At 49.5% G+C, this 22,519-nt stretch overlaps 5 protein-coding genes across 5 annotated transcripts; 4 read left to right on the forward strand and 1 right to left on the reverse strand.

The window, feature by feature from the left end:
- Positions 1-594: 594 nt before the first annotated feature.
- CGCS363_v010436 (uncharacterized protein) lies at positions 595-2,220 on the forward strand (the record flags this gene model as incomplete). Its single annotated transcript, XM_036642285.1, has 6 exons — positions 595-705; positions 761-856; positions 907-943; positions 1,000-1,067; positions 1,134-1,537; positions 1,614-2,220. 6 exons carry the CDS (start codon positions 595-597, stop codon positions 2,218-2,220), a joined length of 1,323 nt encoding a protein of 440 aa, XP_036491933.1.
- Positions 2,221-2,360: 140 nt separating this feature from the next.
- On the reverse strand, positions 2,361-3,191 carry EPHX2-0 (Bifunctional epoxide hydrolase 2; the record flags this gene model as incomplete). Its single annotated transcript, XM_036642286.1, has 1 exon — positions 2,361-3,191. The coding sequence occupies one exon, from the start codon at positions 3,189-3,191 to the stop codon at positions 2,361-2,363; it is 831 nt and encodes a 276-aa protein (XP_036492275.1).
- A 1,761-nt stretch (positions 3,192-4,952) lies between these two features.
- Positions 4,953-6,105, forward strand: CGCS363_v010438 (putative oxidoreductase; the record flags this gene model as incomplete). Its single annotated transcript, XM_036642287.1, has 3 exons — positions 4,953-5,081; positions 5,144-5,918; positions 5,972-6,105. 3 exons carry the CDS (start codon positions 4,953-4,955, stop codon positions 6,103-6,105), a joined length of 1,038 nt encoding a protein of 345 aa, XP_036491600.1.
- A 732-nt stretch (positions 6,106-6,837) lies between these two features.
- Positions 6,838-15,858, forward strand: ccsA-0 (Polyketide synthase-nonribosomal peptide synthetase; the record flags this gene model as incomplete). Its single annotated transcript, XM_036642288.1, has 7 exons — positions 6,838-7,819; positions 7,873-10,963; positions 11,017-11,237; positions 11,294-12,548; positions 12,612-13,574; positions 13,635-14,335; positions 14,390-15,858. 7 exons carry the CDS (start codon positions 6,838-6,840, stop codon positions 15,856-15,858), a joined length of 8,682 nt encoding a protein of 2,893 aa, XP_036491601.1.
- A 2,768-nt stretch (positions 15,859-18,626) lies between these two features.
- sirO-1 (Oxidoreductase sirO) lies at positions 18,627-19,622 on the forward strand (the record flags this gene model as incomplete). Its single annotated transcript, XM_036642289.1, has 1 exon — positions 18,627-19,622. The coding sequence occupies one exon, from the start codon at positions 18,627-18,629 to the stop codon at positions 19,620-19,622; it is 996 nt and encodes a 331-aa protein (XP_036492068.1).
- Between the last annotated feature and the right edge of the window lie 2,897 nt (positions 19,623-22,519).

A 22,519-nucleotide genomic window follows, 5' to 3' on the forward strand; every position in this document is an offset into this window, starting at 1 on the left:
GTTATCAGGGGTATACATGCCGGGTGCGGAGTCGCGAAGTCGCTCCGCAGCGAAATAAACGGAAGATGTCTCCGGTGCAGATCCCGTTCGGACTAATCCCACTCATCCCAAAGTCTGCCCATCGGCATCCCACTCCCACGAGGTTCCCGAACAATTTCTTAACCACTGATACGCATTTTCTGATCCCTAAATTGGGTTATGTCCCCCGCGCCACGTGTTGTAGGTTTGCTACCTTGGAACGACAGACCAATGTTTGTGGTGTAACGACAAAATAAGCTTTTGAGTCGCGTGGATGAGCTGGTGAATTTGTCACAATGTAGAGGAACCGAGTCATTGGCATGCGGACGTGTGCGCCCGGTAGTTGTCTACACATCGAATGAAAGTACGAGTTCCTGACGAGGATGAAACAGTCAGAAGAAGCTGTGAATCACGTGCGCAATGCCCCCCCCCGGATTCTTGGGGGGTATGTTCACTCGACAACTACCCCTCCATTTCATGATAGAAAATCTGCCATGCGACAATGGACGAATCCCCTGCGGTTGCTTGTTGTGGTCGTGAGTCCAGTTTAGTCGTCGGGTTTTCCCTCTCACGACGATGTACGGGAACCTCACCCGTGCTGGCGAATTCCCCTCTCATTACACCAATGAGGGTTTGCCGTTTGAAAATCGCAAAAGCACAATCGTAGGCGTGATTGCGTCTGGATTGGTATGAATGTTCGCAAAGCATGATGTTGTGGCTTGTTGCTGACAGTCAACTATAGGTTGTGGCTTGGTTTTGCGTCGGCCTCAGAATATTTGTGAGAGTGCGGATCGTACGAGCACCTGGTTGGGATGATGCCGTCGTCTTGCTAGCATTAGTACTACTTCTATTCTATCATGGCAATGATGGGTGCTGACAACTACATAGCTTGCCGGTTCAGCCAGCGCGATAGGACTTGCTCTCGGTATTGGATGCGATGTTTGTGCCCTTCAGCAGTACTCGTGACTAACAAAGCAACAGGAACCAACTATGGCATGGGGCATCCTTTCAAAGAAGTCCCTGATAGCGACAGAGAGATGTTTTTTCTCGTGAGCGGTGCCCATTGGTTGCCATGCAGGCGCAATAGAACGACTTAGGGCTCACACTTGGAGCAGTTATTTTACATGTCCAACGCGTCATTTTCCACCTCAAACGCCCTGGTTAAACTGTCGATCCTATTACAGTACCTCCGATTATTCAAAGACCGCATGCGAAATCTTAGAGTTGCAACAACGGTGCTGATTGTCATCGTCTCGATCTGGGGCTTCGCTTTCTCCTTCATGGCATGGTTCCCATGCTTCCCAGTCCAGCAGTTCTATCGCCTAGGCTCAGAATCGAACTGTTACGGATACGGCTCCACCAACTCGATGGAAGTTTACAACGTAGTCGTGTCATCTAATGCGACGAATATGGCTTTGGACTTTATCATTCTTGTCCTGCCTATCCCTCTCTTGTTTAGCGACGATACTATTCGACGGACAAAACTGGGGCTGATGGGGTTATTGTTCATCGGGGCATTGTAAGCGCATGCCAAGAATCCGACTGACTGCCGCCACTGGTGTTGAACAGGACGCGGGTACTAATAGGGCACCTAGAATCAATGTTATAGCAGGAGGACGCATCGTTGCCAACAGATCAACATCAGACCGAGAGTCCGACCCGACGAAATCCTTCCCGACGATCATACTATTGGGAGAAACCGAGAATCGGTTGTCACTGGCGTTGGCGTCAATCCCAGTCTTTTGGCCCGTCGTCACCAAGACATGGAACAACTTTATTTACGTTACGCGCGAGGTCAAGGTTGAGAGTACGTCAAGGGACTTTTCGAATCAATTGGAATTGGGTCGAATCAGCCCGAGAGATTATCACGGTGGGATGGCACGAATTACTACGGAAGACGAGACGACGGAGGCCGGACTTCGACATCCTGGGCGACTTGGAGAAATGGACCGATACGTCAGGCAGCTGATCAGTCCGTTTGCCGAGAATCAGAAGGATGACTCTACTACTCTGACAACGGAACTTAACCGTAGCTTCACAGAGGAGTTGGAAGGGCATAATCTGGACTTTGAGACCATGCCGGAGATGGCTAGATCCAGGGGACCGTCGATGAACGTGGAGTCACGGGGTCCTCCAATAGCGGCTGGTGGACAGAAGGCGGGGCATGACCGGTTCAACGTACATAACACAGAGAATGTTTGAATTCCAGTATTCATTCAAGGACGACTGCCCATTGCATTGGTGGGCGACAACTCGACTCATCTTAGTTGATTTGGGAACAGGACGAACGGCGATGCCTCAAATCCATATAAAGGGATTACCCTAGGTCAAGATCAAAGTGTCTACAGCCATCCAGATGTTTGAGTCTTCAACCACGGAAGCAGAACATCAAGGAGTCCCTGCAGGTTTTCAGGGAACAACGCGTGTGATGCGTCCTCGACGAATACCACTGTAGAACGATCACCCGCCAGCCCAGTGGTGTAGTTCCATTGGTCTTCCGCTCTCCACGGGTCTAACTTTGCAATGACATCCAGGATCTGTGTGTTGTTTCCTCCAAGGGTGCTGACGCCAGTGCCTGAGATAGAGCCGACGGCTTCGGGGAACCATCCCGACAACCAGACTGACGCGTTGTGGCCAGGGGCAAAGTAGCCCAGTTCCAGTGCTGCAAGTCTTTCCTCAACAGGGTTGCTGTAGTTGCTGGCGATCGTCGCCGTGGCAGCGATCGTGGCGTTGGTGTTGATTCCGGTGTTGATGCATGCCAGTACGATCGCGGGCACCTTCTCCGGAAAGGTAGCGGCCATGTGCTTCGTGACCCTCTGGCCAGCGGCGTGACCAAGAACTACGGCCTTTCCGTTGCCGAAGGTGTCGATGACTGAAGCAACATCGGCGCCGAGCTCATCCCAGTTCGTCTTGATAGGGCCGGTGGACTCGCCCATGCCTCGTGGTTGAGGGCGGAGGACTCGGTAGCCGGCTTCAGCAAGTGCGGTGGAGAACTCATGGAAGTCTTCGATACTGTCACGAGCGTATGACGGCCATACAAGCAATGATGGGCCCTTTCCTTCGACGAGAACCTGGATGGTATTGTTCGAGGAGCCGGTGAGATACTCCGTGGTGTACGTGGCTGAGGCCAAGGCCGACAGCGCGGCGAGAGCCAATGTGTTTTTGAAGTACATTGCGAGAGATGTTGTTTCCTGCTAAGTCGGTATTACCAAGCCTTCAGATTTAATGATTGATGAAATGGCTATGTATAGGTAGCCAAAACTGGGGAAACGAGTGTCTGAAGAGTTCAAAGCTCAAGCTGTCGAAATCGGATAGAGGTGTCGTCTGATCCTCTATTGCAGCCGGTTGGCGCGACGATATATACACTTGTTGTCAAAAGGGGACGCCTCCTTTTCCAACGAACGTCTGATCAAGGCCATGAAGCCTCATATGGGCCCTCTAGATGTCTTACGAATCGGATTCGTCCTATGCTGGGAACGCCATAAAACAAAGTTCAGCGATGTCTTGGCATCGTTCCGCGGTGGCGGCACACCCGAACCTGCGGGCCCGGCACTTGGTCGTTTCCTTGGTAGAAACATGCTTTCTAATTGTGACAGGGGCCGTAGTTATTCGACGAACCTGCAATGAAGACTGGTCCTTACCAAGGTTCAGAGCCATTGTGGCAATCAGACCATGTGGCAGGCAGAGAAACCAGCAACACCTGCCGTCTCCCTTTCTCATTTTCAACTACATGTAAGCTCGTAGCAGACGAAAGGGAAGGGAGAATGACAATCATTTAAAAACACAAAGCGTGATGGTTACACCAGATTCCATGTTGCATATGCTCGTGAGCTTGATTGCTGCCACGGCAGCACTTCAAGGACCAACGACATGGTCATTCTATGCCTAAATCAGACGCTATCTGAGGCTCACGCAATCGATGAATAAAATACCCGTCCAAACAGAGTAGAAACATGCTTCTCCTCTATCCCCCACAATCCGGATGGAAGCAATTAAGCTCTCACTGCGTATTTGAACTACGGCCGCCCGCGCGGGCGGCCGGCTTGGCAATCCAACATGGCGGAAATTTCGGCCAAAAAAGGGCGAGGTTCTCCCGAAGCCGTCTTTAGGGGTCGACAGCACGACTCGCACACGCGTATGGTACCTTGAATACAGGGGGCCATACCCCGTGAGTGTAGTGTACCTTAGTCAAAATAATGCCAAACAGCACTACAGCCACTGACATAACCACGACAGCCTAATGATGTGACTTGGAATTGAGATTAGTTAACGAGGGTCGTTCGTAAGCCTCCATCAAAGTTCGGCGGATAGAGTGCGAGATTGTCGAGAAACCTTTCACGGACCTATGTTCGATCCCTCACCTGCAGTTGCAAGTGTCCGGGGCCCAGTGAATCCCAAAATTGCGTTGCGAGATGCTGGTCGCGGAGGCTCCTCCAGCATAATTCTTCAGGCATTGCACGGCGTAGGCATGGTAATGGGTTGCATTGGTCAACTCGTGGCTTGGAAGTTCCGGACATCAGACGTTTGGCGGACTGGTTCTCCGACGAGAGTTGCCGCTTCTTGGGCCAAGGAGCTTGTCGAATTTGGTTCATGACACGAAAAGGACGCGAGTAAAGAAGCAGAAGCATCTGAAAAGAGTAGATCAATGGAATGACTACACACACAAAAGTGAGCCCAGGGTAATCAGAATTCATGGCGGAGAACTTCGATCGGTCTAAAGCCGACTCCCATCCCGTCTCCTGGTTTTTAAGGTTTTGATCCACCGAAGCACCCCGGCCCCGAGGCCGGTCGGTCTCGGTTTCCCAATTGGGTTGCTTTTCCTCGAGCATCAGCATCACCGCCTGGATTATTGAATTGCAATAGAATATGTTTCATTTTGGGGTGAGATTGAAAGAAACTAACAGGACCATCTCCTACGACCCAGTTCAATCGCCATGACGACGAATAAACCCGCTGCCCGTCCGCCTCTGCCTCCCTTTTTATCGTTCTCCAGCATCATAACTCAGACATGGCCACCGAAACCAAGTTTTACTGAAAAAGACATTCCGGATCTGTCAGGCAAGGTAGCTTCCAACAGCATAACCAACTTTAGCCGACATGGAATGGCTCGCTGATTGGTTCAAAGGTCTACATTGTCACCGGCTCTAATACTGGAGTAGGCAAGGAGGTCGCCCAGATCCTTTACTCTAAGAATGCCAAAGTCTACGTTGCTGCTCGATCTGAGGTCAAAGCAACACAAGCCATAGAAGATATCAAGAAGAAATGGCCTGAGAGCAAAGGTGATCTGGTATTCTTGTATTTTGACCTCGCCGACCTTTCCACCATCAAGCCTGCCGTTCAGAAGTTTACCTCCCAAGAGAGCAAGCTTCACGTGCTTTTCAACAATGCCGCAGTTCAAGCACTCAAGAACAGCGACGGCTCGATCAAAACTGCACAAGGCCATGAGCTTCATCTCGGCGTCAACGTCCTTGGGGTGTTCCTTTTCACCAAGCTCTTGACGCCCATTTTAGCCTCCACGGCGAAGGTCGAGCCGCCGAACTCAGTCCGCATAGTCTGGGTTTCTTCGATGGGAACGGAAGTTGTCGGCGAGAGGTCCCATGGAATTTCCCTGGACTACCTCAATTACTGGCCGTCCCTAATGGCTTTGGAAAGGTATGGAATCAGCAAAGCTGGCAACTGGCTGCATGGAGTGGAGTTTGCAAGACGCCACCAGGAGGATGGCATCGTTAGCGTGCCTTGTAATCCTGGGCATCTCAACTCTGACCTTTACCGGGACGGAGGTTTCCTGTTCAAAAGCTTGATCAAGACTTTGGTTCTTCAGCCCCCTATCTTTGGTGCTTACACAGAGTTGTTTTCCGGGCTGTCGCCTAGCATCACGATGAAGGAAAGTGGAAAATGGGGTAAGTTCCCTGAGAAGATGTGAAACTTTACTGCAATGCTGACGTACTTCTAGTAATCCCATGGGGTCGTTTGTATCCAATCCGCCCAGACTTAGAAGATGCAACGAAGACCGAACAGGAAGGGGGCAATGGACACGCGAAAAGGTTTTGGGAATGGACTGAAGAGCAGGTACACGACTTCTATTAGACCATGAGATAATGGTGTATGACTGAAGATAGCCACGAAGTTTTGTCAATGATCATGAATACAGATAATTGTGCGCACGGAAGCTGTGCTCGTGTTCCTATAGTTCCGCCACGCAACTCAAATTGTCGAATAACTACGTTATGTTCCTCTTCACACCATAATGTCTCATCAATTAAGACAGAATCATAAAGTCGTTTAAAAGTATGGTCACAAGACCAGCTTTCATGTTGGAATGATCAATCTTCAATGCGGGAAGAGTAGCGACAATTCTCAGCTGAGGCTTCCAATTCATGTTGAAAGTAGCTGGAGAGCCACACATAAGTTCTAATATGTGGCGTTACGGCGTACCGATCGGTCGGTCCATTGGCTGGTCACCACATGACGACTCAATATTATCGGTGACGGTTTCCTATTCGAGATGTTTCACTAGTAACGTCATGCCGGCCGAAGGAGACCGGAAACTCGGGGACTTTCGGGCAACTGCCATCCATTGGCACCACGGAAGAGCTCCGGAGCGACTAGCAAATCATAGGTCGGCAGCAGGCAGTTCAGCGCCCATCTCCGATTTAGGATTGCTGGATGTATGACCGAACCTCAATACCCTCCATCGTCTCGTCCAAACTCTTTGGATAGAGTTACCACTTCTGCCTCTTGAGTTAGACTTCCCGCTGCTTGACGGGACTTGCACCAAAACCTTCCTGTTCACCGAAAGACTGTTGATACGCACCAACAATGAACTCCAAAACGATACCCAACGAACCAATCGCCATAGTTGGCAGTGCCTGTCACTTTGCTGGAGATGCAAGCTCTCCTTCGAAACTCTGGGAGCTACTCCGAAACCCTCGCGATGCCCGCCGAGAAATCCCAGAGAGCAGGTTTAGCGCTAAAGGCTTTTTCCACGAAAACAACTCTCACCATGGCCGGTCTAACGTTATGCACTCGTACCTTCTTGAGGAAGACCCAAAAGTCTTTGATGCAGAATTCTTCGGTATCAACCCTATCGAAGCTCGGGCTATGGATCCCCAGCAACGAATGCTGCTTGAGACCGTCTACGAAGCTATAGAGTCTGGTGGTATGACGATCGAGGGCTTGAGAGGTAGTGACACAGCTGTTTACGCTGGTGTTATGTGTGGAGATTACGAAGCTATGCTACTCCGCGACCTGGATGAAGCACCAACCTACTTTGCGGTGGGAACCTCGAGGGCGGTGCTTTCTAACCGCATCTCATACTTCTTCGACTGGCATGGTGCTTCGGTCACGACAGACACAGCATGTTCCTCTAGTTTAGTTGCGGTGCACAATGCGGTCCAAATACTTAGGTCAGGAGACTCGCACATGGCTGTGGCTTGCGGTTCGAATCTCATCCTTGGCCCCGAGATGTTTGTGGTCGAGAGCAAGGTCAAGATGTTATCTCCTGATGGTCTTGGTCGGATGTGGGACAAGGACGCTAACGGCTACGCCCGTGGAGATGGCGTAGCGGCCGTCGTTCTCAAAACGCTAAGTGCTGCGCTTGCAGATAATGACCACATCGAAGGCATCATTCGGGAGACCGGCTTAAATCAGGACGGTGCAACAGCTGGCTTGACCATGCCGAGTGCTACTGCCCAGAGAGATTTGATTCAGAAAACCTACGCCAAGGCTGGGCTTGATCTTACCGTCCCCGGAGACAGACCTCAGTATTTTGAAGCTCACGGAACTGGCACTCCGGCTGGCGGTAAGTGCATAATGTTCATTGCTGGCGGATAGTTTTGCTAATAAAGATGATAGATCCTGTCGAAGCCGAAGCTATCAGTTCAGCCTTCTTCCCCGATAGCCCAGACACCGCAAAAACAACTTCAGCCAGCTCTCCGTTATATGTCGGCTCCATCAAAACCGTGCTCGGCCACACGGAGGGCACTGCTGGCGTAGCAGCCATCCTCAAGGCAACACTGGCGCTCCAAAACTCTACGATTCCGCCAAACCTCTTGTTCAACAACTTGAACCCCTCAGTCGCGCCATTCTATGACAACCTTAAAATTGTCAAGACCGCGCAGTCGTGGCCTCAATTGGCCAGCTCCCAACCGAGGCGAACGAGTGTCAACAGCTTCGGTTTTGGAGGCGCCAATGCCCATGCCATTCTTGAGAGCTATCAACATCCGGCGGAAAGATCTGGGATTGTCGCCGCCAGTGGACCCTTCACCCCTTTCACGTTCTCCGCCGCTTCAGAAGAGGCACTGCGTGCCAACCTAGCAGCGTATCTTCATCATCTCGATACCTATTCCGACATTAACCCCCATGACTTGGCATACACACTGAGGGAGCGTCGTTCCGTTTTCCCCCATCGCACTGCCTTTCCCGCAACCTCAATCGCCAATCTCAGGACTAAGATCCAGACCCGGCTAGATGAGAAGGAGACGCCCCTCGGAATCAAGACGCTAGCAAGACCCTATGCTAAATCATCGAAAGTACTCGGTATCTTTACTGGTCAAGGTGCCCAGTACGCTCGCATGGGTGCTACGTTGATCGAACAGTCACCTTACGCCAGACGAATCATTCAAGAGCTGGATACGCATTTGGCCCAGCTTCCAGCCGAAGACCAGCCGGCTTGGTCGCTTGAGAAGGAGCTTCTCGCTGACCCGACGACGTCTCGACTTGTTGAAGCCGCGATCTCTCAGCCACTTTGCACTGCAGTCCAGATCATGCTGGTGGACCTCCTCCGGTCTGGAAATGTCCATTTTGATGCTGTGGTAGGTCACTCCAGCGGCGAGATCGCTGCGGCCTATGCTGCCGGGTTTCTCAGTGCCCGCGACGCCATCTATATCGCGTACTACCGAGGACTGCACTGCAAGCATGCAGCAAGCCCGAATGGAAACATCAAGGGAGCAATGCTCGCAGTAGGCACTTCGATGGAAGATGCCTTGGAGCTGTGCGAGGACCCGGATTTCGACGGCCGCATTACCGTTGCCGCGAGCAATTCTGTGTCAAGCGTTACCATCTCAGGAGACGAAGACGCCATCGAGGAATTGGAGCTTATTCTGAGCGACGAGAAGAAATTCAATCGACGGCTCAGAGTTGACCAAGCATACCACTCGCGACACATGGCTCCATGCTTCGATCCTTATGTGGATTCTCTGCGACGTGCCGGGGTCAAGGCACAGGCTCCATCGTCATCGCAGTGCACTTGGTACTCTAGTGTCCATGATGGCGAACCCGTCGAGCTATCTGCCGACTTGAGTCACGTCTATTGGGCACAGAACATGACAAAACCGGTTCTCTTCTCGCAAGCCATCACAGCCGCAGTCTCAGCAAGCTCAGACGCCATTTTTGATGTTGCGCTTGAAGTCGGACCCCATCCCGCTCTCAAGGGACCCGCTGGACAGAACATCCAAGACGCCTTGCAGCAAGCCATCCCTTATCACGGATCTCTGGGTCGCGGTCAAGATGCCGTCGAGTCCTTCTCAACGTGTCTGGGCTTCTTGTGGTCACGGCTGGGAGGATCAGTGAGCCTTCAACGTTGCGAGATTGCGATGTTGGCAGGGAATCCCCAGTTCAGTGTTCTAAAGGGTCTTCCAACCTATCAGTGGAAGCATGAGACTCAATACTGGCATGAGTCTCGAAGGTCGCGTCGTATTCGCCTTCGCAAAGAGCCGTTACATCCTCTGCTGGGGGACATTTCACCCGACAGCTCTCCGCACACCATGCGCTGGAAGAATATCTTGAAGCCAAGTGAGATCCCCTGGCTTGAAGGTCACCAGGTACAAGGCCAAATCGTGTTTCCCGCCACTGGATACGTGAGCACTGCTCTTGAAGCAGCGAGATCTCTCGCCGGTGACCAGAGCATTCGGCTTATCGAGCTTGAGGATTTCTACATTCGCCAGGGTTTCCCATTTGAGAGCTATGATGCGGGCGTCGAAGTTCACGTTGAACTTTCACGGATTTCTAAATCCCAGCCAGACTTTATCAGTGCTTTCTTCACCTACTCCGCTGCTCTTGGTGGCGAGGAACTCTCGTTGGTAGCTGATGGAGAACTGAAGGTGTTCTTGGGCGAGGCGTCTGGGAGTTTACTGCCCCAGAGGAAGCCAACGCCCCCGCACTTGATCAATGTCGAGTCAACCCGTCTCTACAACTTCATGGAGAGCCTGGAGTACAACTTCAGTGGCCCTTTCCGTTCCCTCATTGGACTCAGAAGGAAGCTCGGGCGAGCTTGCTGCATCGCCAAACGAGCAACGACTCCCGATTCGAAGGCGTTGCTGCTCCACCCGGTCGAGCTGGATGCTGCCATACAGTCCGTCAGTCTTGCTTACAGCTACCCGGGGGACGAACAGTTGCGAATCCTTCATATGCCCACGAGCATCGGCAAAATCAGGGTCAACCCTGCAGTCTTAGCCTCTCAAGAGCATCAGGAGAATGTCGCCATTGACTCGACGTGCAACCGCGAAGATCGGTCTCAGCCAGGGGCTGGATTCTCGGGCAATTTTGACATTTCTTTCGATGGTTCTCCAAATGTTGCAGTCCAGCTTGATCAGGTCAAGTTCAAGCCTGTGAGATCGGCCGCTAGCGACGACCGTAATGTATTCTACAAGACTCATTTCGTCCCGACGGTTCCAGACGGAGACCTTGCCGCCGAGGGCATCCCAGTCACCCAGGCAGACACGGATCTTCTATGGGTTCTTAGCCGGATTGCTGCGTTCTATCTTAGGCGGTTCGATGAGGATGTTCCAGAAGATTCTCCGGCTAGATCAGAGAGTCCATCATGTCACTATCTCAACTATGCTCGGCACATGACGGATCTTCTAAAGAAGGGTGACCACAAATATGGTCGGAAGGAGTGGCTTACCGACACGCGCGAGGACGTGGTAGCCGAGATTGAATCCAAAGGGTATGCAAATCAGTCGCAAATTGTCAGTGAGGTTGCTAACGAAATAACTTTAGCGTCGCTGACAACTCTGTTGTCAAAATCATGCGTCTTGTGGGCGAAACCATGCCCAAGGTCTTCAGGGGAGAGACCACAATGCTTGAGCATTTCCGCGCATCGGGACTATTGGATGAGTATTACGCACACGGCTTTGGCACCATGCAGTCATCGATGTGGCTCAGCGGCATCGTCAAGCAACTCACAGATCGGCGCCCGCATCTGAACCTGCTTGAGATCGGTAAGCCTCCATCTATTCAACCTGATGACGTGACGAAGCTGACAACCAGACTACAGGCGCCGGAACTGGTGGTGCGACCAAGAACATCCTCCGAACTATCGGTCACAGTTTTGGCAGCTACACATTCACAGACATCTCGTCCAGCTTTTTCGAGAACGCGGCCGAGGCATTCGAAGAATGGGGTAACCAGATGATTTTCAAAGTCTGCGATGCCGAGAATGACCCTGTCCAGCAAGGATTTGTCGAAGGCTCTTACGACGTGGTCATCGCATACCTTGTAGTTCACGCCACAGCCAAGCTCGACGAGACCATGCGAAACCTGCGAAAGCTCCTCAAGCCCGGCGGCTTCCTTCTCATCGGCGAGGGAAGCAACGAAGGACCCATGCAAGCCGGTGCCAGTTTCATCTTTGGCCCTCTCTCTGGATGGTGGAGAGGAGTAGATGAAGGCCGAACTCTCACCCCCTTCATCAACATTCCTGAGTGGAGCGATATTCTGAAGCGAACTGGATTCTCCGGCATCGACACCATGTCGCCTCCACTTCTTCTCGATACCTTTGGTACCATCCTCTTTGTATCGCAAGCTGTTGATGACCGCGTTGGTCTCATTAGACAGCCGCTATCCTCCGCACAGGATCTACTGCGAGAGAAGCAACTTATCCTGATTGGCGGCCAGACAGGCCCTGTAGCCCACGTCTCACAAGAGATCAACAATCTTCTCGCACCTCTGTTCGGCATTGTTCGGCATTTCAAGGCCCTGGAGGATCTAGATGACAGTATCTTGGAGCCCAATGCACTCATTTTGAGTTTGACAGAGCTCGATTTCCCTGTCTTCAAGGATATTAGCCCCACGAGATGGACCGCCTTCAGAAGACTCTTCGAGGGAGAGAAGACCATGCTCTGGATCACCAGCGGTCGCCTTGACCACGAGCCCTACACCAACATGACGGTCGGCTTCGGTCGCTCTGCTGTACATGAGGAGGAAGATCTTCGCCTACAGTTCCTGGACATTCCCGATGCTAGCAAGGCCGATCCGCAGGCCATTGCCGAGAATCTCGTTCGCCTCGCTGCGAAGCATTTGGAAAGCGGTGATGTTCTCCATACTATGGAGCCTGAGATCATCATGGATGGCGGGGGTCGTCAGCTTGTTCCGAGATTGCGGCCCATTCACGACGCCAACGATCGACTGAACTCTGTCCAGCGACCCATTCTGCACCAAGTCGATATGGATGACTCGCCGGTTGAGTTGAAGTGGGAGAACGAATACTTCGTCCGCCAATTGTCCAGATTCGAAACCGTCCCTGATCCCACACAGTAAGATTTCCGTGTTGGATTCCCATAATTTCTCAGGCTTAAAGCTAACCTGGAAAACCACAGATCTGGTCTCATCGAGCTCAAGACCACACGTGCTATTCTTTCCGCAGTGAGAGCCCCGATCGACCATCTATTCCTCGCCATTGGCCTTGACGAGGATGGTACTCGGTATCTCACACTCGTGCCATCTTTGACGTCCGTGATGCAAGTTGCGAGGGAGGCGGCGGTGCTCTACAAGTTCCCCGACTTGACAGATGAAGCTGTCCTCACTCTCGCCGCAGCCCATCTCGTCAGCAGAGCAATCATTGACCCTCTCTTTTACGGCCAAAAAGCTCTCACACACAATCCATCTGCGGCCCTCGCCAAGGCCATCTCCAACCAGGCGTCTCAGACTGGCGTGGAGGTGATCTTTACCACGGATGCTGACGACATTGTGCCGATTCCGTCCTCTTGGATCAGATTGCCTCGTTATGTTGGCCGCTCGGAAATCGGCCGTCTGATTCCTAGCGACATTGCCTGCTTTTCCGCCCTCTCTCATCGCGAGTCTGAGAATGAGCGGACGATAGCGTCTGTCCTATCACCCCACTGTCGCAAGGAGAGCACGAAGACGATCTTCTCTCCCAACGCCGTCGACTCAAGTCGTCACCCGCCCGCAGTCTTACAGCAGCTCCTTCAAAAGGCCATTGGTTACGTCCAAAGTCAACAATACGATCACATTGATGACTTGATCAATCTCGACAGCTTGACAAATGGGGAACCCCCCGAGAACCCGTTGTCAATCATTGACTGGCCAGCCAGCACCTCAGTCCCCGCGAGAGTCACTCGGTTCGACGTCAAACCACTTTTCAAAGGCGACAGGACGTACTGGATCTGCGGTCTTTCGGGTGCTCTGGGCATCTCACTATGCGATTGGATGATTGACCGAGGTCTGAAGTACCTCGTCTTGACGAGCCGTAACCCGAGGATTGAGCCGGCTTGGGTCGAAGATCATGCACGAAACGGTGTTACTGTCAAGATTATTTCATGGTAAGTGTTTTTCTTTCTGATGGGAAACATCCGAGATCTCATTGCTGACACTATTTCTAGTGATGTGACCAACGAGAAGGCTCTTCGCGCCGTACACCAAACCATCGTCGACACGCTCCCGCCCATCGTCGGAGTTCTCAACGGAGCCATGGTCCTGAGAGATGTTTCCGTTCGCAACATGGCGTTTGGCCAGGTTACGGATGTGATCAGACCCAAGGTCCTCGGGAGTATCCATCTCGACAACATATTCCACGACGTAAACCTCGACTTTTTCGTGCTCTTGTCCTCGATCAACTGCGTCATTGGCAATGTCGGCCAGGCCAACTATGCTGCCGCCAACATGGGCATGTGTGGCGTTGCTGCCAATCGTAGGAAGCGCGGTCTTGCTTCCACCGTCATTAACGTTGGTGCCGTGATTGGAGCGGGCTACATCACCGAGTCAGACCGTCAACTCGATGTCACAGTCGCGAAGATGGCCATGATCCACTTGTCTGAGGATGACTTCCACCAAATCTTCGCCGAGGCCATCGACGCCGGCAACCCTGACTCGCCCAATGGCCCCGAGATCTCAACTGGTCTTCTTGACATATCTCCAGACGCTGCCAACATCCCCAAGTGGTATTCCAACCCAATGTTTGCCCACTTCATCGTCCACCAGACCACGAGCAATGATGGAAAGAAGCAGCAGACAAAGGCCGCATCGATCCAGGACCGTCTTCAGGAGTGTCAGTCTGATGCTGAAGTCCTTCGAGTAATTCAGGGTAAGTCCATTCACACACTTTGAAACTTACGATAGAACTGACGCAGTGATCCAGAGTCGTTTTCTGCTCAATTGCGTTCCATCTTACAGATATCGACACCCGACGATGACTTAATGGTCATGCGCAGCGTCAATCTCGGCCTAGACTCACTCGTCTCGGTCGATATCCGGTCTTGGTTCTTGAAGAACTTCCAAGTCTCGATCCCGGTGCTGAAGATCATGTCCAACGAATCTGAGATGGGCACGCTGGCGAAGATCGCCGCTGAAGGCATTCCTTCCAACTTGATTCCCCAAGTTGCGCGGGACGGGGCACTCACTCCCAATGATGGGAACACCAGTGACACAAATACCACTATTGCGACACCACCGACCGAGAGCAGTCCTGAGCCTACGTCACCCTCCACTTCGATCACCACACCTGGAAGCATTTCCTCGGACAAGGGCGATGCAACTGTTCAGGGGATCGACTGGGAAGCCGAAATGTCGCCACCATTTGGCATCATCCCATTCCCAAGCATAAATCCTCCGAAAAAGCAACCCAGCGTTGTTCTCCTCACTGGAAGCAGCGGTCTTCTTGGACATCATCTCCTCAATCGGCTTTTGGAACAGCCATCAATCACGAAGATTATCTGCGTCGCAGTCCGTCGGCTGTCAGAACGACTTGAGAAGGGACGATTGCCGCCTGCTTCCGACCGTATCGTCTACTACGAGGGTGACTTACAGCTTCCCCGCTTTGGCCTCACCGAAGAGCACGAGACTTCAATCTTTTGGGAGGTTGACGCCGTGATCCACAACGGCTCCGACACATCCCATCTCAAGTACTACTCAGCTGTCAAGCAAACAAACGTCGAGTCCACCCGGTATTTGGTACGCAAGTGCCTGCCACGCATGATTCCGATCCACTACGTTTCTTCTGTGGGAGTCTGCTTGCTGTACGGCCAAGACGAATTCCCTGAGGTTTCGGCCACAGCAAGTGGAATCAAGCCGTCGCCCGATGGCACCCATGGCTACATGTGCGGCAAATGGGTATGCGAAGGTCTTCTTGAGAAAGTCAATGCCTTGTATGGCCTCAAGGTATGGATCCAGCGGCCTTCGACCATCATACGCGCTGGCGATGACGCCAGTGTCGCGGAGGCAGAGTTCGACTGGGTCAACGCTCTGCTTCACTACTCCCATCGCATCAAAGCCGTACCTAAGGCAAACCACAACAAGGGGGCTTTTGACCTCGTCCGTGTTGAGAGTGTCTGTTCTGACATCATCCGGGAGCTGCTCCGTGCTGAGCCGAGACAAGGTAATGGGGTCTCGTACTTCAACAATGTGGGCGATATTGTTATTCCCATGGACAGGATGAATGAGATTGGGATGCATAATGGTGTTGAAGCATCGTATGAAGTCTTGTCAATGGAGGATTGGGCTCGGAGAGCTATTGCATCAGGACTGCATCCCGCCGTTGCTGCACTGATTGAGACGTTTGATGAGCCAGGGGAAGCACACTACCCTAGGCTGTTGAAGACTAGGGAGTAAGGGTATGGCTCAAGAATAGCTTGAAGATCGGTGGCAGTTGTATGCAAATGCGTCATTCGAAATTAGCACATTTCATCATGTACTTTTCCCTGGATTTGAGCGTCAAAACTGAATCACCTCTGCGATGATTATCGCAATTGCCTTATCATCATAGAAAATTGGATGTGAGGCTTCATTTGATTGAATCAACAAGCCGTTCATTGTGGAAATTTATCGCCTAATTCTGTCACTATGTGTCTAAAATCCGCTTGACATCAACGATAGCTTCCTTCAGCGATGCTAGTGAAGCCGCAAAATGTGTTCTATCCTCAGCGCCCGCTGCCTGATGCATGCCTCCAAAGCAATTCAAAACACTCGATAATGAAGCTTGATCTATACCACCATGCAGTAGACCATCAGGATACTCGTCTTGTTTACCCGAGACCCTCAGCTCGAGAGGTAGGCCAAGTGTCTTCTCAATGGTCTCAAACTGATGCTCAATGGTTTGTACAAGTATCTTCGTCTGTAGTGTGCCTTGTTGGACAACGAAACCTCCAAGCTGAAGCCCTGGTAGAGTTTGGGGATCCCTCGATGTGGCGGATTGTGATGTAGAGGCTGGACCCTTTTTGAGTTGATCGTAGAGATCGAGTAGCAAGGTGTCGAAAACGGCTATGATCCGTGCATAACACGCCAGCAGGTTGAGAATACAGGTAAAACTTGGCGAAAGAAAGGAACTCCCTTGCCCAGCCACGTCGCTCCGTCTGGTGTTACATTGGAAAATGGTGAGGAACTCAGACGTGCTGCACAGAGCATTGCCGAAAGCGTTTGGATCGGCCTGTCGGTTGGTGGAAACAGGCCTGGTCTTGCCGGCGACCGGTTGGTCCTCCTCATGGGGGTGTTGTTCCGCCTTCTTGCACACCTCCATTTGTTTACACAAGTCAACGCTGAGCTGTGACAGTCGAAGATCGCATTGAGCCCAGGATAAGGCCTCAGACTCCTTGCGAAAGTCATTGGGCTCTTCTATAGTAATAGTAGACTCAAGTGCGGCTATGAAATTGCCTTCTTCGTTGTGCGACAGAGCTGGATCATGAATTTGGCCATCTCCGATATCCATGTGATAGTCTAGATTAATTGGCTGCGGGAGTGACAGCAGCGCTTCCGACTCCACGTACGAACTAGCAAGGTCGTCCAAGTCGAAGTGGTGGTTGGCGAGTGAGTGCAAGTCATCAATGTCTTTGGGCAACAGCCCACCAAAGTACGAGGCTCTCGGACTCGGGTCCAGTGACGTGCCGGACCTTGTCTCGGCGGTGGACTGCGATCCGGAGGATCCAGGCGGCGATGGATCGGTCGGTTGGTACCTTATCCCACCGGCGCGGGCCGTCTTAGAAATGCTGCTCCGTCTCCTCAAGACGTCATGACAAGAACGCCCTAGGGGCTGCGTGTAGCCGGTGACGCAAGGAACTCCCGCTCGAACGCATCGATCGCAGTGTTGTGTATCATCAACTCGGACTGGGCAACGTAGTTTCTGTTTTCGGCATCGGTCGCATGCGGAGCGCTTTTGGGTTGAAAAGAAGGAAGCGGACGGGTTCGTAGGGGCCATGGATTCTAATCAACTTCTGCGAAAGTTAGCCTAAGACTCGGTGTGAAGCTGCCTTGCAGCAGGTGATTTGGATCACACTGCATTGTCGACGTACAAGCTGCAAACTTCCAACAAACCAACCATGGAGATTATCCCGAGCCTCAAAGAGGAAACTGGACCCTGATCTACGTTATAAAAATACACTTGGTTGGCAGACCGTTTTCATCCGTACTCCGTTCACTACGAATACCCGAGCACAGCAACGCAACTCGGCAAGATAGCCGTTGTGGGGGCTCTGGGGTCGCTGTGGCAGAGGCCGCTGAAGGAGCGGTGTGTAAGCGAGTTGCGCCATTCATTGAGTCTTTGCTACCGTGGCATCTACAGGCGGGCGGCGAAGCTGTTGAAACCGTTCCATGTAGGATCTGATGGGTCTGCTGCAACTGTACGGCAGGTTTCTCCAGATTGATGCAATAGGCTTATGGTAAATTGAGCAAGTGTAAGTCAACAGCTAGATGGGCACTCATGGTTAACCTTGTTCTCTCAGTCCGTCATCTGCGTCTGATCGTCTTCAAACTTCGGGAGATTATGGAGGATTGTGGTAAACAGCGCATTTGAGAATCCCATGCTTGCAGGCGCGGTTGCATAGAGGTCTCAACGCCAAGTCAAGGGCTGAAAAGCACTGAACAGTTGGCAAAGGGCCCAGTTTCCAGGCCCCATCTCGCCTGTCTGTGGGCAGGGAACATCCCCCGCTCAATGTGACGATGCGCTGAAGATAAGGTTTAGGCCCATTTTGACGGCAACGAGACGACCCGTGTGAGGCGACTTGACCCAATAAGCGCCAGAATGGATATAAGCTGAGTTTGCCATGGAAACTTAAAGCAACACCATGAGTAGCCAGCTTCCGCTCACTAAGCGGACAGTTGCGTTGACGATTGCTGCATTACGCAGAATGAGGCAAGAGAGAGTTCAACGCCGCAGACGAAGACTTGGAAGACGAGATCGCGGACGGAGAAACCCAGGCCTGAGGCGGCTGGTTGACCGCCGTAGGCGCCGAAGCCGCCGATACCTCGGTTTCGTATTTCAGAAATGGGAGATCTGATATCCGTGAAGTCCGTCTTGGCCCCGAGCTCTCACGCATAACTGCTACCACTCTGAAGTTATCTCTTTTCTCAAGTTGTTCTGCAGCTTCCCCCGAGTCTTCATCGTGGCCATGGCTTCAGTTAAGCCGATCATTGGCGGGGGCCTTTTCTTGTCCAAAGACAACTGGACCCCCGCCGCCCTCAAGTCATGCCTCGAAGATCTCGGTGTGAGAGGAGTGACGGAGATAGACGTCGCACAAGGTTATGGTGACAGCGAAGAGCTCCTCGGTGAAGCTCGAGCAGGAGAAAGCTTCAATATCGCCACGAAGATCCCTGGTATCATGGGCCCTGGCTCTTTGCGCAAAGACCAAGTAATTCAGCGAACTCAAGCATCAATGAAGAAGCTCAATATCAAGCAAATCGACATTCTTTACCTCCACTCCCCTGATCCTACTATTCCCATCGAGGAGACTCTCTCAGGCATCCAACAGCTTTTCGAAGATGGAGCTTTTCGGCGCTTCGGCGTTTCCAATCACACGGCCGAAGAGGTGCAGAGAATCTACGACCATCAGAAATCCAAAGGCTGGGTTCTTCCAACCGTCTACCAGGGGAACTATAATCCCTTAACCCGAAGTTTTGAGAGGACCTTGTTTCCAACATTACGCAAACTTGGCATCTCCTTCTACGCTTACAGTCCTACGGCTGGAGGCTTCTTAGCAAAGACGAAGCAACAGATCGTGGACGGTGCTGGACGATTCGGAAAAGAGGGAGGTGCTCAGGGCTTCTTCTACAACGAGATGTACAACAAGCCGTCAATGTTGGAGGCGTTGACAGCTTGGAATGAGATCGCACAGGACGCGGGTGTGTCTGGATATGATCTAGCCACTCGATGGGTAGCTTTCAGTTCTGCTCTCGATCCAGCACATGAAGATGGTATCGTAATGGGTGCAAGCAGTGTACCTCAGTTGGGCGATAATCTCGTCGGCTTGAAGAGAGGGCCCCTGCCCGCGGCAATTGTCAGCCGTATTAACAGGGTTTGGGATAAGGTATCGCATGAGGCACCTGTGGTCGATATTCCTTTCATCACAAGTACAGGCATGAAGTATGCAAGCCAAATCGCGGCATAGTAGGCATTATATAGATTTTACCCGCTCCATATGAAGAGACTTTCATCAAAAGAAAGGCCCAGTAACCTTTTCAAAGAGTCTTGTGTTCAGCGAGTAGCTCCACAAACTGCCCGATTTTGCGTTTTCGTGTCTCTGGTCTCTTTGTCGTCTCGATCCTCCACAGGAATGAGTATCTCTGTGTCTTGTTGAGCGCATCGAAGAATTTCCTAGCATTGTCGTTGACTTCCAACGCCGTCTGAAAATCCAGTGGTACCTCCATCACGCTGGCTGAAGAGTATGCCCTGCCCCAGCGACCGTCCGCTTTCGCCGTATCGATCTGAACCTGTCCTGACTGTTGCATACGACCAGCCTCAGTCAACTTGGCAACCTTATCCACGTTCCTCTTGGACCAAAGACTTTTCTTCCGACGAGGCGTAAACCTCTGGACAAAGTGTCTTTCATCATAAGACTTGCGTTGGCCATCGATCCACCCGAAGCATAGTGCGATATCAAGCGCCTCGTCATAGGTCACTGACGGGATATTCGAGTTCTTCTTGGCAATTTGAACCCACAAGCCAGATGAGGTAGCATAGTTTTCTGCCAGCCATGTTTCCCACTTGGATTGGGTTTCGAAGCGCAAGGTTGGGATAGAGGCTGGAGTCGATGAGATCCTGGACCCGGGTGGACCGGGTGATGATTGATGTGCGTCTTCACTCTGTTTCCCCGTAGACGATCTTGTTTGTCTGCTCATATTCAAGCTGAATTCGGAAGTGAACTGGGTGACGCCTGGTGATCGGACGACGTGGTTGCCGTGAGATAACGTCAACTGAGACGATAGCTTGAGGCAAAAGAACGGGACTTTGAGAAGCACAGACTTCTCGAGGAAAGAATTAGCGGAGACTATCTTCCGAATGCAGCGGTGAGGGCCCATGGACAAGCTCACCCGGACACGGTTGAAGCCAGACGGTGAATCAGGTTGATGTTGTTGACGGTAGGAGCTTGAGATCGCTAGGCAACCGCGGGATCTCCCCCCGGGCCGCGTGAAGGATTGCGCTAATAGTCTGTGTGTGTGTGTGTGTGTGTGTTATTAAGCCTTCTAGAACCCTAAAGGGGTATGCAGCTACTATCTTATACTACTACTTATACATTATATAACTAATTTTTAGTACTTAGAGGGTGCTAAATCCCTCCTATAATATCCCCTACTATCCCTAATAACTTACTACCTATCTAATCTAAAACTACTTAGTTATCTATCCTATATTATATTATATTATATTCTTTATTACTTTTTAGTATCTATACTAAATATAGAGTAGTCTTAGATAGTATATATATTTATAAGATAATATAATATAGGGAGGAAATAAAGGATTACCTTTTCTAGGTCTAATTCTAAGTAATATTAGTTCTAAAGCTAGTTTTTCCCTCTTAATTATTAGTATAGCTCTTTATAAGTAGTATTAAAGATTAAGAAGTAATAATATAGCTATAAATACTATAGTAAGCTAAGTTACTTCTATAGTGAAAGTTTTATTACTAAAATCTAATTCTCTTAATTACTTTAGTAGTAGCTTTATATTATCCTATAGAGGTTAAATACTTAAACTCTTAGGGGATAATAAATAATAATAAGTAATCTTAATAAGTATTATAATATAATAATCTACTATATTCTAAGTATTTTTTACTAATTACTACTAAAAGGTTAAACTATTAGTTATTTTAAGCTCTTAATAGGGAGTTAGTTTAGTTATATTAATATTTATTACTATTAGTAATATCTTTTAAAATAAACTTCTTTTTAATACTAGCTTAGATTAAAGGTTTATTCCTCTTTTAGTTATATATTATTTTAAGGTTTTTAATATCTACTACTTTAAACTACCTTAAGAGGTCTACTTTTAATATTATTTTTGCTATATATCTTACTCTTTTGATTTTATTTAAGAGATTACTAAGAGAAGTATAAGTAGTATTAATATTCTCCTATATATAAGCTTTATAGTTTATAAGATTTAGATAATATAGTAGGATATATTTTTTAGTTTATAGTATCTTCCTACCCTTATTTAAGTAGCTTAAGTAGAAGGGGTTTTTAGCTCTTCTAATTAAATATAAGTAGTAATAAAAGCTTATTTTACTTATATAAAGTTAGATAATAACTAATATAAAGAGCTTATTTAAGTTTTAGAGATATTTAAGGTTTAATTTATATAAGTAAGCTTTAATCTATTTAGAGAGATAGCTATATACTACTTTACTCTATTTAGCTACTTAGGTTTTTATTATTCTATTTATTAACTAATATTTTTATAAAGAAGTAGTAAGAAGATAGCTTTTTAAGTTAAAGTCTAAGGGGCTTATAATATTAAATAGTTTCTTCTTATCTCTCTATTTAATAGCTTCTTTAGTATATAAATCTACTATTTTATTACTCTTAATTCCTAAGTAAGCTAAGATCTATTTTATAGTAATATAATTTAGTAATATTTTATAGAGCTTATAGATTTAAATAAAGAATTACTTCCTTTAGTAAGAGTAAGGTTTACTTAGAGATTAGATAACCCCTTTATTATCTAAGTAGATATAGATTAGCTATAGTATATTAAGTATCTATATATATTTTAGTATTAGTATAATTACCTTTACCTCTCTATAGAAGATAGAGAAACTAGCTATTATACTAAGATAAACTCTCTTTTAGCTCTTAGTCTTAAGGTAAAAGATTATTACTCTTATTATCTCTTTAATTCCTAATCTATTAGTAAAGAGTTATATAGTTTTTAGATTTATATTTTTATTATATCTTAGAGCTATTTAGGTTTTAGGGGAGCTTATTAAAGATATTTAAGATAGGTCCTAATAATTATATAATATGCCTAAAGTAGTAATAGAAATATTTAGTTCTTTATTAA

This window comes from Colletotrichum siamense (genome assembly GCF_013390195.1).
Source record: "Colletotrichum siamense strain Cg363 chromosome Unknown KSG_Cg363_contig07, whole genome shotgun sequence".
Classification (NCBI taxonomy): Eukaryota; Fungi; Ascomycota; class Sordariomycetes; order Glomerellales; family Glomerellaceae; genus Colletotrichum; species Colletotrichum siamense.